The 16,871-nt window shown below is 36.9% G+C and overlaps 1 protein-coding gene across 19 annotated transcripts in view; it reads left to right on the plus strand.

Annotated features, from left to right (window-relative positions):
• Positions 1–3,301, plus strand: part of adgrb2 (adhesion G protein-coupled receptor B2) — a 262,967-nt gene extending 259,666 nt beyond the window's left edge. For 10 of the 19 annotated variants that reach the window (XR_005233158.1, XR_001808696.3, XR_005233161.1 and 7 more), the window contains one exon: positions 124–216. Coding sequence is in view for 6 of the 19 variants with exons in the window: in XM_017421731.3 (XP_017277220.1) it covers positions 124–300 (177 nt within the window). In the remaining 13 variants the exon portion in view is untranslated. Of the gene's footprint in view, positions 1–123 lie in introns of all 19 variants that reach the window. The other 9 variants (XM_017421731.3, XM_017421591.3, XM_017421608.3 and 6 more) reach the window with 4 other exon arrangements.
• The last annotated feature ends 13,570 nt before the right edge of the window (positions 3,302–16,871 follow it).

Consider the following 16,871-nt stretch of genomic DNA (forward strand, 5'->3'; position numbering starts at 1 on the left):
TACTCAAAAATACCAAACTTAAAACAATAATTTAAGTCTCACTGAAAAAGAATTTCTTCCCCAGTTCTATGTAAAGATACACTGCATTTTTTTTTCTAACATGGGTGTTTTCTTCTCTCTCAGGACAAGTCAACTCCTGAAGACCAGAGCTCCTGGGACAGTTTCAAGACCATGACCCCCGAGCTGTCCATTGTGCCTGGGGAGCAGAAGGACCGCTTGGAACTGCACAATAAGAACTGGGACTCATCCTCGCCTAACACACCTGACTCGTCCGAGGGAGACTTTCAGACTGAAGTGTGAAGACACGCAAACACACACTCACTCAAACACATGCAAGCTCATGTTGAGATAAAGATGCACACAGAGATACTGGACTCCTCAAAAGATATACATAGGTACTTTTTTTTTGTTTTTTTTAATTTAATTTTATTTTTTCTTGCAAGGATTTCAGACACTCTGCTCCCCGTCTCATGCAATGTGCTTTGTTGGACCCCATACTGTATTTGTTTACAGCTGCAGAGGACAGATATGAAAAGAGGACTGTTCTACTCTATATTTTCGCAAAGACTATTGAAAAGAAAGAACAGGAGCTGGACACGTCTGTGACTGAAGACCATTTTTAAATGAACATAAAGGACTAAAAAACAAAAACAAAAAAAAATATTTCTGGAAAAAAAAATATTGATTTTATTCTGAAGATAAAGAGAAAATGTCTTTCAAGTAATGACTTGGGGAGGGTAGTATGGGGTGGGGAGGGGAGAGAGAAAAATAGGAATATTTCTGCACTTCTGTTATTTTTTTTTTGTTGTTTTTTTTGTTTTTTATAGCAAAGCAGAAAGATCTCACTGATGTTTCTCATGCTAATAATTCACCCACCCCAAAACAAAGCAACCTACTGTCATCTTTTTTTTCACCTCTTTTAATGGATGACAAAAATGTTCACTTGTTCCGTCTTTCCTATATGTTTTCTGTTTTTTAATCATGTCAATGAGTGTGGGGGGGGGGGCAGTGGTGGAGCTACTAGCTAATATGTGCCATTCTGTTTCCTGTCTTCAAGTTCCAGTTCAGTTCCACTCATCAATTTGTCTCCACAAACTTTGTCAGCACTTATTTTTTTCCCTTTTCGTCCTATGATTTATTTAAAAAAAAGGAAACATCTTTCCCTATAATTTCACACTTTTAAAAAAATAATGTAATTGAAACCAATGACAGCAAACTGACTCGTGTTCTATGCTCAAATGATTTGCGAAGAAGTGACTTTGTGCTTGCACTGCATATTTTCAATGTTTGTTATTTCGTTGTCCATTTGCAAAAAGAATCAGGTCATGTGGAAAGTTAAAAGTCTTCTTGTAGCAAAGAGCACATGAAAGTGAGGAGAATCTTTGAGACAATGTGGGGCTTCAAAACAAGGCTAACAATAACAATGGCTATTTTTCTTCAAAGGTAAAGGTTACAGAGTTTGGTATATTGCAGCCATTGTCAGTCACAGTGAAGCTAGGAAATAAGTTATCCGAAACATTTCTAACTACAAAGAGTCTTTGTGAGTTCAGCTCTAATTTCTGTCACTGCATCAGTTTGATTTAGCAGCTAATTCTCACCATTAAGTTTAATGGGGAGCTATTGTTAACTTCATCTGTTGATAATTTGGGATATCGCCTGAGCTCAAGAGCGCCACAGATTTAAAAGTCAAATCTTTGAAAATCCCTTGATTTTGTCAGACACTACTGTTTCTCTTCTCTTAATCTGCCTGCCCAACAACGAGCAACTCGAAAGTCACCTAATGCTGACAGCAAGGGCTGATGTATAATTCCTCATTCACATGAATCCCTTTCTGTGTTTCTGTCCTGAGTCTGCGAACACAGCAGCTGCAATAAAGGGCATAAAATAGAGAGATAGAGAAGGAATCAGAGGTTATGAGGCTGCAAAGCATCAGAATGAAGAGGAGCCGACCATGATGCTTCCTGTTTGACATTCAACACCCATACTGCAGATGCTACAAGAGGATGGCCATTTTCCTGCTGTGGCTGCATTAGCACTTCAGTCCACCACAACTGAAAGAATGTGTCAAATCACTGGATGAATTCAATGCACAGCTCAAATAACACCTCTGTTTATCTTCAAAGCAGCCGTCATTAATCTAAAAGCCAGGAGGGAAATAAAAAGAAGAAAAGAAAAAAAAAAAAAGCAGCCAATGTATGAAGGTGGGAGGAGGAATGTAGAAAAACCATAGCCAAGAAAGAATCCAAAAATATATGGGTTAATAAAACTAAATGCAAGCATTAACGCAGAAGAAGTGGAGTGCTCAAAACAGTAATTACCCAGGGATGGCGATTTGTCCTGACATTTTCCATTGCAGTTCTCAAACCATCTGTTTAAAGATCCCTAATGTGGTGGTAGAGCAGCACAACGCAGATGGTGAGACAAGAGTGCTGCCCTTCTAACCTTTCAAGCTAATCAGCTGATAGGCAAACCTACAGCTCCACCTCTCTCCGAGGAGCGCGATTGGTTTGATCCTGAGTTGACAAGGTAAGGTCACATTCACCTGACCTTCTGCGAGGGTCAGGACCTAGATCCACTGAACAAACCAGTCATCTGGCAGCTACATAGCCTCACTCAGTAGGTGATACTCTGTAGCATTATCCTGCTCTTCTTACAGCTATTAAACCAATCCTTTCAAAGTAAAAACTGAGTCTTGTCCTCATGGTAATAGGGTTTTCTGAACAAAAGAAACCTTAAGGTTTGATTTCAGCTCAGTTAGAGATTTTGTTCCATCAGCTCGTAAGGATTTAATCTTAGTGATGGCTGGTTTTTAACTCCTAGAACATTCAGCAAAATGCTACTTGACAGATTCAGATGTTCATTTTGCATAACACTCTACACCTGTCTACTTTATTGTTTCGATTAATGATAAACTTTGCTGTGATGTTTGCTATAAGACAAAAGGAAACTGGTCAGGTGACCATTATATGTGAGCGTTTAAAGCTGCTTTCATTTCAGTGTTAGGATCTTCCCAAAGTCAACTGTTTGTCAAGGAATGTGACCCACCAGAAGGCAAACTTGCAACTGAAGTTCATGTACAGTCAACTCAAAGACCTATTCAGCTCACCCTCACTATCCACCTTTTAACACTGGATGCCTAACCAACTTCTACAATCATCCAACGTTCCAGCTGATTTATTACTGAAAAACCTCCCCCTTTCTCCTTCATTTGTTTTGTTCTTTTTATACATAAGATTGTACAAAGTAGTCCTCTAATGTTTTCATAGTGTCTTTTTTATATGAAAATAAATTTTCAAACTGATCTCAGTGTCTCCTATATGCTGCTTCAAAGGCATTTGTTGAGGAATACAACTAGTCTCTCTTTTTCTTGATTTGCAGTGTACTCGCAATCCCATGTTTTTGTAATATCACTCAGGGAGTCTGGCATGACAAACTCTTACCCAGAAGCACTGAAGCCTAACTGTAACCAATCAGAGTCCCCGCTGGTCTGTCTAAAAATGTTTGAGGAACAGCTCTGCGGTTTGAAATTCTGTTGCATCGTAATAACCAAAGGGGGTGAATGTCAAGCCGAAGAGATTATTCTGTTAGGGAGATGTATAAACCTTGAGCTGATAAGTAATTTTCTTTTAAAGTGAAATTTCCCTGAAAATGGCTTTGTTTAACCAGGTTAAAACTGCCTATTTCAGACAGGCTTTAATAGTCCACTCAGTGGTGCTGGAATCAAAGGAACAAGAGAGGAAGAGGTGGTGCACATTTCTCAAACCCTCTACATACACCCTCAAAGGGGCTTGTGGGTAATTAAGTGTGGATGAGTCTGCCTGTGGATCTGCCATCAGTCACCCTGGAGAAAGGCCACTGACTGGAACCTTCTCAGTGGAGTGAGGGGGATGAATGAGGGGTCAGAAGAGGTAGAAAATAGAGAAGCTAACCCCAAGGATGAAATGCACAATGGCAAAATAAAAGCAAAACAACTCAACATTACCTAGGGCAAAATATTTGTGATATGAGTGCTGTTTAGTTATTTTTCCCTAAGGCTTTCTGAGTAATTAAGCTATGATACTGCAGTAACTTAAAGAGTGACTCAGTTGACAAATGATACAAAAAGACAAAGTGAGGAGCGGACACTTGAAGGAAGATATAACAGATTTAAACTCAACTGAGGCTATGTCCACAAGGAACATCTTGTCAGAGCTGTCTTTTGCTTGATATTTACGATATGAGCACAACACATTATTGCATGTCCTTGACCCTGCTGGGAAACAGCAAAGTGTAAAGTGCTTTAGTGCTCAGTTGAGCAATTCTGGGGAATTTAATATAGCTGAAGCAAGCAAAACAGCCATGCAAAGATTTCTGCTTGGGGTTGTAAATAGAGAGGCAAGAACAGATTGGAGTATACTTTTCATTAAAAATGAAACTGATCTGCAAACTTTTTGTTGTGCAAACAACAGGCAACTGTTCTCCTGTTATTGTTATGTCTTACTGTTACTTACTCAGTAATTACTGTGTAAGGAATTGGGAGAAAATGTGCCATCTCCATAAGCATAGGCTACTAAACAGACTATAAAAAAAGCAAAAAAAAGAAAATTTTTAAATATTTATACCAACTACTGACAAGTAAATATTCCAGACCTCATACTCTTAAGGTAGAATCTTTCTGAACTGTGACCGTTGAAGATTGGTTTAGGACATACAATTGTGGAAAAAAATGTCCTATGTTGACAGGAGTGTGTCATGTCATTGTTATAAGTTCTACAAAAAGCTAAATGTAATTAAATTTTAAACACAATATCACTTTTATGAATGAGATACGGTGCTTTGATTGGTCATAAATGTTGCTGCAAATGTTTCAAGTCAATAAGTATTTTGTAACAACACAGAACTTGAGTGACTGTTTTGTTGGCTTTATATCAAACTAGGTATAGTGAAAGGTCAACTGAGACATTCTGAATTGGAGCAGTTCCTTTCAGAACACCTTTTTAACATTTAAACCTGATAAACAGTATCATGTACTTGAAATATTAATGACTAACTTGCTAGCTCAGAAAACATAAAAAAGACACCTTTATTTACATCATAGGTTTTGTCATTTAGAAGACACTTTTATCTAAAGAAACATGTTGGCAAGAAAACAACAACAGCAAAGGACCTAGTAAATCTATTTATGTAAACATGCAAGAAGAGCAGGAACAAAAGTTCTTTGAAGGTGAGTAAGGTATCCCATTCCAATATAGTAGGACCACACTGCCTTGTGCATAGCCTTGACACTGTTCCAGGAAGGTATACACCAATCAAGAACAAGCATATAAGCACAAACAATTGAGCTTTAATAAATACAAGCTGATCTTGTAGTGGGTTTGTGGGAAAGCATCAATGACTTGAATGGAGCACGTCAACAAATAGAAGACTGACATGACTTTGGTTAATCGAACACTAGACTCGACACTCTATTCTAAAACAATTGCTTCATTCTTGATGATGGAAGACATGCCAGAAGAGCATTGCAAAGTTCACAATGAGCGATAACCAGCAAATAGAGTAAATAAAAAAATAGTAAGGCCTGTAAAAAAAGAGTTGCATAGCACCATACCAATACTGAATTCACAACAATGACATTATTATTATTATTATTATTATTATTATTATTATTATTATTATTATTGTTGTTGTTGTTGTTGTTGTTATACCTGAACCTGACAGTCTGTGTGTGTGAATTATTATTATTATTATTATTATTATTATTATTATTGTTGTTGTTGTTGTTGTTGCTGTTTTGTTTTAATTAATTTATTTAGATGCTTTTATACTTATGAAACTTCAGTCTTTAAAATGCTAACTTTAAACCAACTAGCATCAGAACTTTTGTATCCTTTCTATCTCCTTGTAACATCAGGTCTGTTTGGGATCCATTACCAGAGAAAAGTATTTCACATGACACATGTAAATTTAAAAAACAAAATTAAAAAAAAAAGTAAACAATCAGCATTTTCTTTCTTGTTAAAATCCATACTCAGGCTTATTTGTTTCATTTTTTGTTTGGTTTGACAGCTGTAAGCTAACCATACTGTTTTAGAGATGACTGTTACTGAAAAGAATTGGGCCAATCACTTACAGGGTGGGGCTGAGTGTTCATCCTCACCTAATATCTGACCTAATTCTGCAGTTTGCAATGTGGACCCTCACTCACCAACTGTTCAACATTAACAAGCAATAAGCCACAAGTGTTTGTGGTTTTAACTGTAAGGAAGCAAACATGAACCATACTGTTTTAGAGATGACTGTTACTGAAAAGAACTGGGCCAATCACTTACAGGGTGGGGCTGGATATTACATTCAACATTCAACATTTTAAAATAGCATTTATATTACATCTGCAGCCTAAAATCCTCTGTTTAAGATTGTGTATTTAACATTTAGCCCAGTAAGCTCATCATCAGTTCCATTTATTTTTTTCTAGACCCATTTGCTTTACCAAAGCTCCTTTAAAGTTTAGCTCTTCACAATGGAGATAAAACAGCATTGAATTATACTCTAAGAAGTTATGCATTCAAAATGACTTTAAACATGCTGAGCTTTATATTAAATTATATGTTTTTTAAATGTGATATATAGAGTAACTGTTTCACAAATCATCTTCAGATTGAGTAGGAGTGTCTTATTTTGACTTGCTTATTTATTTATTTTTAGTCAATGCAGATGACACATAATGCTTTTATTCTTCATGAAGGCCACAGAGTTTCACAGACACAAATGAATAGAATTTGTACACCTACGGAGTGAAACTGCTAAGTTTTAGATATAGACTTGTGCAACTTTAGGTTGGGAGTTTAATATTTCAAGAGGAAGTAATCAGATATGAATGATGGGAAAGAACTTTGGCTGACAAGAAAAGTAATAAATAAATAAATAAAATAAACACAATGTACATTACTGCAGAGAGGCAAAACCTGGACATTCATGGACCCTGAAGGAATTGGGAACAGTGACAAAGTCACCTACCCTGAGGATGTTACATTCAACATGCAGTAAGTGAAATAACATGTCTCATTTTGATGCTGCAAGGAAAAAAAAAGTGTAGCGAGCATGCAAGGAAGAACTTGTAGTCCTCAGACAGGGAACAGTAAAAATCCATTGCTCTAATGGCTGTAGCATGTCTAATTGTCCCTCCTCTGTGGCTGACAGATGGTTCTGTCCCATAGGTTTCAGTGCCATGCAGCTCAAAGAGGACACTGGGAGTGGAGCAGAATGATGGGGACAGAAGGGTTGGATTGGACTAAGCCAGAATGGAAAAGAGCCAGGGAAAATAAAAAAATAAAAAAAGTAATCACTAAAAATATTTTTTGAAAAATTTCCATAATGATACACAAACTTAGATTTTAACTAAAACTAAGTAAAGCACGGGTTGAAGCTAATGATTACCCTACATCTTATTTTTTTGATGTTTGACCAAACAGCTTATTTTCATCTGTGCTGTAATGCGTCGGATCCCTGACTGCTGTCTGATGCCAGTTTTTCCGTTTTGGCTTCAATTTTTGACACTGAAAGCACCGCCAGACTTCTCTTTTGAGACTGCATTTCACCAAGGGTGTTAGATGGCTGTCCATATGAAATGCCCTTGCTGTCCCTTATCCAAATTTGGGCCCTGCTAATCCACTGAGTGTTCCCATCTCCATCATACAGAATGGGATGAAACACAAGTGGTCTTTGACACTGTGAGCGAGATTTATTCAGAGCTGAGGTAAAGGGCTCATTGAAGGTTCTTTTGGCTCTGTCTGGCTCTATCCACAAAGCACTCTACATATCATGGCAACCTACATTTAGTCAAAATGAATTGCTTCATTACTCTGCCAAGAGCTCCTCGAAACACTTGCATAATTTAGCAATGGGATCCACCATAACCTCGAATACATGGCAAACAAGCAATGTAATGCCTTAGACATGTTAGATGTTCATCTGGGATTTAACCATATTAGGAGGCAAGAAAGGTAAGAAAAGAACAAAGAGTGAAGCTGTGCAGGAGGAGGTTGCATTTTATCACGCTGTTTTGTCAAAAGACAGGGTGTAGGAAATGTGCTGACAGGAACAGCGAGGTAAGAGGACACTATGTGCCCACACACACCCTCCAGGTGGCAGGGGTAATGAGACAACCATGCTGGTCTCTGTCTAGTAGCGGTCAGTCATGATGAGCCCAAATGAGGGTGGCCACCTCCATTCCTTTTGCCTGCACTGTAGTTATTGGTTCCAGTTATTTCTATGGTGGTAATTGTTGCTCTGCTGACCAAGCTGGTGTAATTTACTGAACTAGTTGGACAAGGAGCAAAGAAATAAGTCCTAAGAAATTCCAAAAGGTGCAGGCTTCTAATTTGATTGATGGGGCTAAAAAGGAAGAAAATAAAACAAGTGAGACTATTTTATACTGTTTTTTTAAGCATTTAGTGTGTCAATTATCCACAGCCATCTTGATATCTGTGAAGAAAGAATAAAAAATATGAAGTCAAGGTTAAACAACTGAAACCTGATTCAAAAAAGTAGGGCAATTATGGGGTTTGAAATGTATGGTATTTATTCATGGGAAAAAGAAAGTCCATCCTATTTCAATTCTAGAGTTTAATGTATCAAAAAATGAATAAATAAGATTAATTCCAGTTTTAAGTATACAAAAACACAGTAAATTCCATCATGCTGTTATTTATTAAACAAAACTGAAGCCAAAATTGAAAGGTGTGTGTGAAGATGTGTGGAAATCTAAGTTAGCCCATGATCCAGTAGCTTGTACAACCTCATTTAGTAGCAATTACCTAAAATATTTTTTTCTGTATAACTTTATCAGTCTCCCAAAAGCATTAAGAAGGTATTTCACTTTTCCTTATAGAATTGCTTAAATTCATTGATATTTGTGGACATTTGTTTCTGCACAGCTCTCAAACCTATCACAGTTCTGTTTTCTTTTTTCCCATGCCTATATCTGTTAAAACATATTTCAAATGATCTACACCAGTCAACTTCATGTCTGAGGCTTCATCCACCTTCTATATTTAGTCTTTAGGATCCACTCATGGAAGCAGTGATATAAAGTGCTGCTGGTATCCATAAACTCCATGGGGAACCGGTAAGTTTTGCAACATCAACAGCAAGTTATCAGAGCTAGAGAACCAAAAAACGTCTGTTGGTGACTGAAATGACGCTGAAGTGGCATTTAAATGGGACACATTTTCTGGGGCTTTCAAGCATATGAATCTAAAAGAAACCGTGCTGTGCTGGCTGTAGTTCTACTGAAACCATGGTAGCCTGTTTTTAAACACTACACACAGTATGAATGATTTCTGTTTTTATCATACCACTAATGTGGCAAGAATGTGTATGTAATTTCATGCAAAAATCATGCATGCTTGTACCTAATAGTATTTCTGTCATACTGCTTGCTTTTCTTTATTCTATTTATACACAAATGAACACATGGATCTGCTAGCCATATAAAGCTTGTAGCCAAGCATACACAGACAACGACATAACATCATCTACATAAAGACATGCACTGGATGGCTACATTTCTCATCACTGTCTTTACGTCCTCCTGCTCACCTTGGTAGGGCTAAATCCTTAAAGAATAATCTAAGATAAAAGCAAAATGTATACAGGGCCTCGTCTCACCTCAGAGGGTGAGGACTCATTTGATCCCACTCAAAGATCCTTTCTGTGCCAAACTAAGGCAGCCTACAGCAACCCAGTAAAAAAAATAAATCCTCAACCTTTTTTTTGCCTGTTCCCAACAGCAGTAAACATAAATCATTTCAGCAAGAAGAGTCACCCTACGTTTACAATTCAAAGTTTGCACAGTATGCTTTTGACATCTGTCACAGTCAATACGTCACAGATGTCAACACATCACTGATCTGTATCTGTTTTTGTGTAAAAGAAGCACGACTCTTGAGTTCAGTTTGATGGAAGCATACAATGTTTGGTTAAATAAATTGTGCATGCAGAATACTGTCCATGTCACATTAAAGTTGCATTGATGCTGTGATGAGTACTTGTAGTAACTAATGTGACAATGATCCTCTGTTATGTGTGTGTTTTGATTCTGTAAAAACAATTTCTGTGCTTCCATCAGTATCAAAAGCATTTATAAGTATGTATTTGGCAAGTTAACTAGTCTAAACTATAAATGACAGAGTGGAGGTCTTTAAAGATCTAGCCACAACAAAATGCTTTTCTGCAATCAAACTGAAACAAAAAAGTTGACACAAAAACCAAGCGAAGGCTTGAGAGCTCAAATGCCAGTATGAGAGGTGACTTACTTATGGTGCAAAAAAGGAATACAAAAGGACTAGAGCTCAGTGTGATGGACTTGTGAACTGTGGTGTACCCCACCTCTCATCCAGTGACTGCTGGAGATAGGCTCCCTGGTACCCCACACTAAAGCGTACAGGTAAGTAAAATGGATGGATGGATGGATGGATGGATGGAATAGGGCTCAGATAAAAATCAGAAAGCAGAATAAAAACAAGAAAATGTCAAATGAATGATGGAAAACTGAGACTATAATCAAACAGAATGATGATTAACACACAAAAAAAAGTGTGCTGATTACAAATCCAGGACAGGACAAAGGGACAGTGAGGAAAGACTGAAAGAGGAACTGGTCATACACAGAAAAAAAAGGGAAGGTGTCCAATCAGAAAATACATAAATAAATAAAAGAATTCAACGAACATAATCTAAACTGAAAGCTACAAATTATAACAAAACTTTAAAAATTGGGGTTTTCATTGCTTCCACTTTTATTAATTTTTGCGTTTTCCATGTGAACACTGGATAATAAGTATGCTGTGGTGTAAAACAACAAACAAAAATCAGCTAGAAAGTTGATGGCCTTTGCAGAGTATTGATAAGGTTCATACGAGCATATTAAGTATGCAGTGGGCTTCCCATTACACACAATAGAGCATGGTAGGTTTTGGAGCATTTTGAGTACTGTACCCAGAGACAACCCATACATTCACAGGGGAGAACATGCAAAGACCACACAGAAAGGATGGGAAGTGAACCTGCAATCGTCTTGCTTTGAGGCCACAGTACCAACTAATGCTCTGCTGTTCCACCCAGCTACAATCCAGCCACATGTAATTCGGTTGTATAGATCCAGGAGTGTATAGTGGAATTCTCATCTAATGTAAAGTGGGCTTCCCAAACACTTATGTGTGTGTGTGTGTGTGTGTGTGTGTGTGTGTGTGTTTGTGTGAGTAGCAGTCCCAAGCAACTGTAACATCAGGAAGAAGGAGCATGAAAAGTTTGAGAAATACCAAGTGTTGAAAGAGGAAGTGAGTGGAGAATTTGTGGAAACTCTAGGCCTCAGTGGTACCAATGGTCACCGGAGCACTCGGTGCTGTGAACCGCAAACTGGAGGGTTGGCTCCAACTGTTCCCAGGAACAACCTCAGATAAATCTGTCCAGAAGTGTGCAGTCCTAGCAACAGCTAAGATACTGCGTAGAACCCTCAAGCTCCCAGGCCTCTGGCAGATGACCGAACTTGAAATGAAAGTGGAACTGCCCATGTGGAACAAATAGTGCAAGATGGAAGGTTTATATATATATATATATATATATATATATATATATATATGTGTTAAAGAGAAAATGAAGATCACAAACAGAACAAAAATGCATTTTCTTTGTCAGTCACTTAACTTCCGCAACTCAAGGAGACAGTATCTTCAGCAAATGTATAACTCAGCACCTGTGCTGACATTCATTTGTTCCAAAGTGATTAATGTTGTGATTAATGCACACAATCTGTTCTTATTAGATTCTGCTCCCTCACCAAGAGAAATGTGTTCCAAGGACTTCATTAATCTTTCAAAAGTTGAGAAAAGAACATTCTGTTGAGGTTCAAATAAATGTGTTGGACGGAAATGAAAAGTTTGCAGCTAGAACCAGTTTAATGTACTCAAAGTTACTGCACATTATAAACTCACCAAGGATACATTTGGTATTCATCAAAGTAACAGTGTCTAAAATGTTGATGGTTACCTTTAAAATTTATTGGAGTATTTTGGATTCGATAGTGTATAGCACATATTTTATTTAACTGTGAAGCAAAGAGTGAAGCAGAGAGTAAGAGTTGGTGCTGTAATGCAGTATTTTTTTTGTAACTTTTGCCAATAAAAATACCCAACTTAATTAATATTACTGTGAAATTCGCAAACACCTAGAGACCTGGTAGATTTGTGGTTTTCCAGTTTAATTTTAAAACATTTCTGAGTGTAAGTCTTTTTTGTGTTCTTCCATCTTTGCTTTGTGCCAATTTATATGTTTCATTCCAGGTTCCTTTTGTGACTGTCTGTTTTTCAGATTTGATTACCAGGCTTGCCATTTTCTGGTCCTCTCTGCCTTTAATTCCTAGAGTACCTTTCATTCCTGAGTGAATTTAATTAAAGATATGTCACTTCATATCTGCCTTACTCGTCAGAGTTTACATCTGATTGTTCGTCCTACTCTTTAGGCTCCCTTCACACCAGATGATGACTCACTAAAACCCTCCAGAGCATGGATTATGTTTGCAAGGTCTTAGGCTAGGTCATCAGGTGTGTATGAAGAACACAGTGGGCTCCCCATTATTTGTGATGGAGCACAATAGGTCTACAACGGTTTTGAGCATGTGCAAAAGTTTGGTAGCTTTGTTGGAGTAGTTTATCGTTGTGATGGCAGTGTATCTGGGTCCTGGATAGAGTGCGATGAAGCATGGTATCAGCAATACCTTTCAGTTCAAGACATGGAGCCAATATGAACCAGCACTGGTTGATATTGTTGTCTAGCATAGCATGATCTTCTAGAGTGTAGCTGCTTCCTTACCCAGTCTAAGAGAGATGTTCCAGGGCACACACAGTTTGGTAAGGGCACATGAGAGTGATTTGGTAATGCAGAAAATAGCAGGGTTAAAAGCTATGCCAATATGGAGAATCTAGAAGGAACGTGATTGCCTTCACTTGGAATTTTCCAAAATATCTGTGATCCAGCCACAGTCTAATAGGTGGAATGGCTTAGGCTTTGGGATCAATAAGGTTACCTAACTATCTTTTTATTTATCTATCTATAAAAATGTTATTATGTAGAGTATACTCCACCATCATTGCACAGTGCTACTGTAAAGATGTAAATTAAGTGCACCCTGCAGTCATTGCACTGCCAATGTCTTAATTTGTGCTCAATAATTATTATTTTTTGCTGGCTAAAATGAATTTTTAATGTCCAAAAATTTCGAACTTGTCTGTTGCTATGGCAAACCAGTTTCCCTCAGGGTATCAATAAAGTATGATTCTATTCTATTCTAAAGTGTCATCAAGTGTGAACACAAAATGTTTCAAAATCAGTTCTGTCTCAAAACAAGTTCTAAAGCTTCTTTTGACACCAGTTGTCCTCTAATATTGACTCAATGATTTCCCTTCACATTGATTTCAAAGTTTAAAAATAAAATAAAAGATGTTTGCTCCTACAGCTAAATATTACAAGTATGTCACAGCGCAGCAGCAAATAACACCTGGTGCTTGATTTGAAGACCACTTACATTGACATTACAATAAATTCACGGGCGATGCCAAAGAAATTGAATTTTTTTATTCGGATTGGGAGTTTAAAAACATCAGTGCTGGAGAACCACACATTTTGGTCAATATTTTTAAACATTGTCTTACTTCTCAAAGCCAGGCATCTACAACACATTTACAACAATGCAAACTGCCTGTTCCAGTTTTGCTAATAACATAGATGAAGAACTGATAAACATGCCATTCTTCAATTTCAGTGAGTAATAGTATGTATTTATGTCTGTATGTTTTAATTAAACAGTCTGCCATAAAAAAAAAAAGATTTAACAAAATGTCAATGTTTTACATGTCAGTCTCATTGTGAAGTAATAACATGATATGCATTTAAACAGCCTTTTTAAATGTGTTGCCTCCAATAACCTGTCAGAGGAACATATTTTACTGACTTACACATGCTAGGAGAACTGACATTACTTGTTAACAAAAATGGAAAACCTTTAATGGTTAATTTGGTAACTTAAATGATGAGGTAGTAAAATGAAGAATAAGGTGGGAGTAGCAATAGCACAAATGCTAAAGATGGCTTTAGAAATGAATGTGAAAAATAAAAACAGCTAAGCATAGCAAAATTTGATTAGGAAACATTAACAATAGAATTTTTATGTTTTTACAATTGCCCGCTGCTATGTATGGTGGGCATACATAGCAGTCTGTCTCTTTGCAAAATATTTCAGGAAATAAAAGACAGGTATAATCAAATCTCTCAGAAACTACTCATTGGTTGTTGAGGATCAACTGATTCAAGATGACTGCCACTGTTAATCAAACTTAGCAAACATGAAAATGAATACAGCTCTACCAATTTTACAGATACAGAATTACTAGATACTAGAATTTTAGTGTAGTAATAGTTGAGAGTCATCCCCAGCATATCCTGAGTGCTAATATGTTGTCCAATTTTATTTATTTATTTTTTTTCTTAGTCACCATGGCTAATTTACTATACAAACACAAAAATGGTCAAAATGGCATTCAGTTTTACAAATGCTGAGCTAAAATTTTGTGTGGCAGTAGCTCATATTAATCACCATTACATGCTGTAAGTACTAAAAGATCACATGAGACTTTTGTTTAAATCTTTGCTTTCGAAACAACAGGCAGAACATCTTTTTGTCTTGTACATCAAGATTTATGCTTTTGTTAAGCTAGACTGAGGTTTGTTGCCATTTTACACAGTTTTATAGAATAGTCAAATTAACAACTGAACTATGTGTTAAAATAATCCACTTCTAATCCTTTAATATTGGCTCCAAGTTTGAGCTGACTGAAGAACACAGTCTTTATAGATCTTGAAGTGGGAGTCCAGTCAACAAAGCAGTGATTCTTTTATTGCTTTAGAACACATTTCTTCTTGTGCTTTAGTAAAAAAAAAAGAAAATGTGTTCGTAACTATGCATAAGGCTCTTAACAGCATGTTTTTGTATTATTAATTGGACTCCTTAAAGAGAGACCGAGCATTAATCCTCTGTGCTGCAGTGGTGCAGTAAGCAGACACTACAACACACAAGTAGGAGGGAAGCCTAAAAACTCTGCAGCAAAACCAGACATTTTTAACATTCACTGACTACATTTAATTCATGCTTTTTGGGGTTTTCTTTACAGGAACTTACACAATCATGCAAACTTACCTGAATAAAGTTTACACCCATAAATATTTACCACCCCTGTAGATATCTGCCCCCCCCCTGCTCTTGGCTCTGCGCTGTGAGTCCTGCAGCAGCTGCTGGTGGTCCTGCTTCATCAGCAACTCTGTTAGAGCAGAAATTGGAACTTGAAATCAGTTTATTAGGAGAACACAATAAGCTGTGCGTTGTTACTATGAGAGTACTGCTCTCAGAACAATACAAAACAAAAAAGTTTGAGAATATTATCAAATGAGCTTACTTATCAGCTGCTGCTATGAAATGTGTATAATTGGTTAATTGCTTTTGTCTTTCTATATGAGTGTATATGTGTGTGTATATGTGTTTGTCTGTCTGTTAGCAAAATAGCTCATTCGACTGATTTTAATGAAACTCACAGAAACGGACTGGATGTATGTCTACAAGTGATTCATTTTTGAAGTCAGTCAAATTCAAGATGGCAACCAAAATGTATCAACTTTAGCAAACACAAAAATGAGTATAACTGTCAATTTTATAGAAGTTGAGCTTTGGTTTTGTTAGTAGCTGAGCATCATCCCCAACACATACTCTGAGTGCTAATCGATTGTACAACATCTTTCTTTAAAACTGGCATGGAAGGTGGTGGACAATATACAGTTGTTTCAAATTGTAGATAATTTTTGCTTTTATCAAAAAAAAAAAGAAAATCTATATTGTAAGAGACACCTGTTGAATCATTTCTATTATAATTTGTGACTAAATATTTAAAATTAAATAGGGAAAGCTGCATCATGTAAGCTTATAAAAATATATGTTTTTAAGCTGAAAAATGGTGGATGTAATGTTTTCCACCCTAAATTTAATTGTGTATACCTGTATTAGCTCAGGGAGCTGTGGTCTGTTTACCCATTGGTGTCAACCTTGAACAGCTGCTATTAATGTGATTTCTGCAAGACTAGCTCCTGCTGTCTGCCTGAGCCTGCAGGTAGCATGGCCATGACAGCAATCTGTATTATTAGACTGAAAGTGTCTAATATAGGATCCAGAGGCATTGGTACAGAGGAGGCATGTATCTGCTGGGTTTTATCTATGGAATAATTTAAAACACAGTTTGTCATAAATCACTGGTGACATTCATCTTTATTTTTTCAAGGCACTTTATCTGAGCAAGAAAAGAGCAAATCAACTCGCAAATATTCGGTTTGTGATTGTCATTATATAATTTTGTCTTAAATAAGTAATTTTACAAATCTTTAGCATTTCTTGGGTCAGTGTATTAAATGCATAAACAAGTAAGACATTTATAACAAACAACTTATCCTGCTTTAAGTGTCACCACATGCTAAAACAAAATGCTCTATCAGTCACACCAAAGCCAGTGAGAAATGCCTGATTCCTCAAGGACTGACATTATACCAAATGAACAAGTTAGAGATTTATCTATGGGACAAAATGCTCTAAGATGATGCAACATTTAGGATCAGGTCTGTAGTTAGCTCGTATGGTAGACTGTTACTGCTACTCCAGAGAATCAGATTAGCTCATTTGACAGTCTACTTGTAATGCCACAGTTTGCCTGAGACAGCCAAATGTCAGGAAAATGAATGTCATAAAAAAGACTATTAATACTGGCAGGCATGCTGAATTTGTCATTGTTATGAAGCAA

The sequence above is a fragment of the Kryptolebias marmoratus genome, linkage group LG5 (assembly GCF_001649575.2).
Source record: "Kryptolebias marmoratus isolate JLee-2015 linkage group LG5, ASM164957v2, whole genome shotgun sequence".
Classification (NCBI taxonomy): Eukaryota; Metazoa; Chordata; class Actinopteri; order Cyprinodontiformes; family Rivulidae; genus Kryptolebias; species Kryptolebias marmoratus.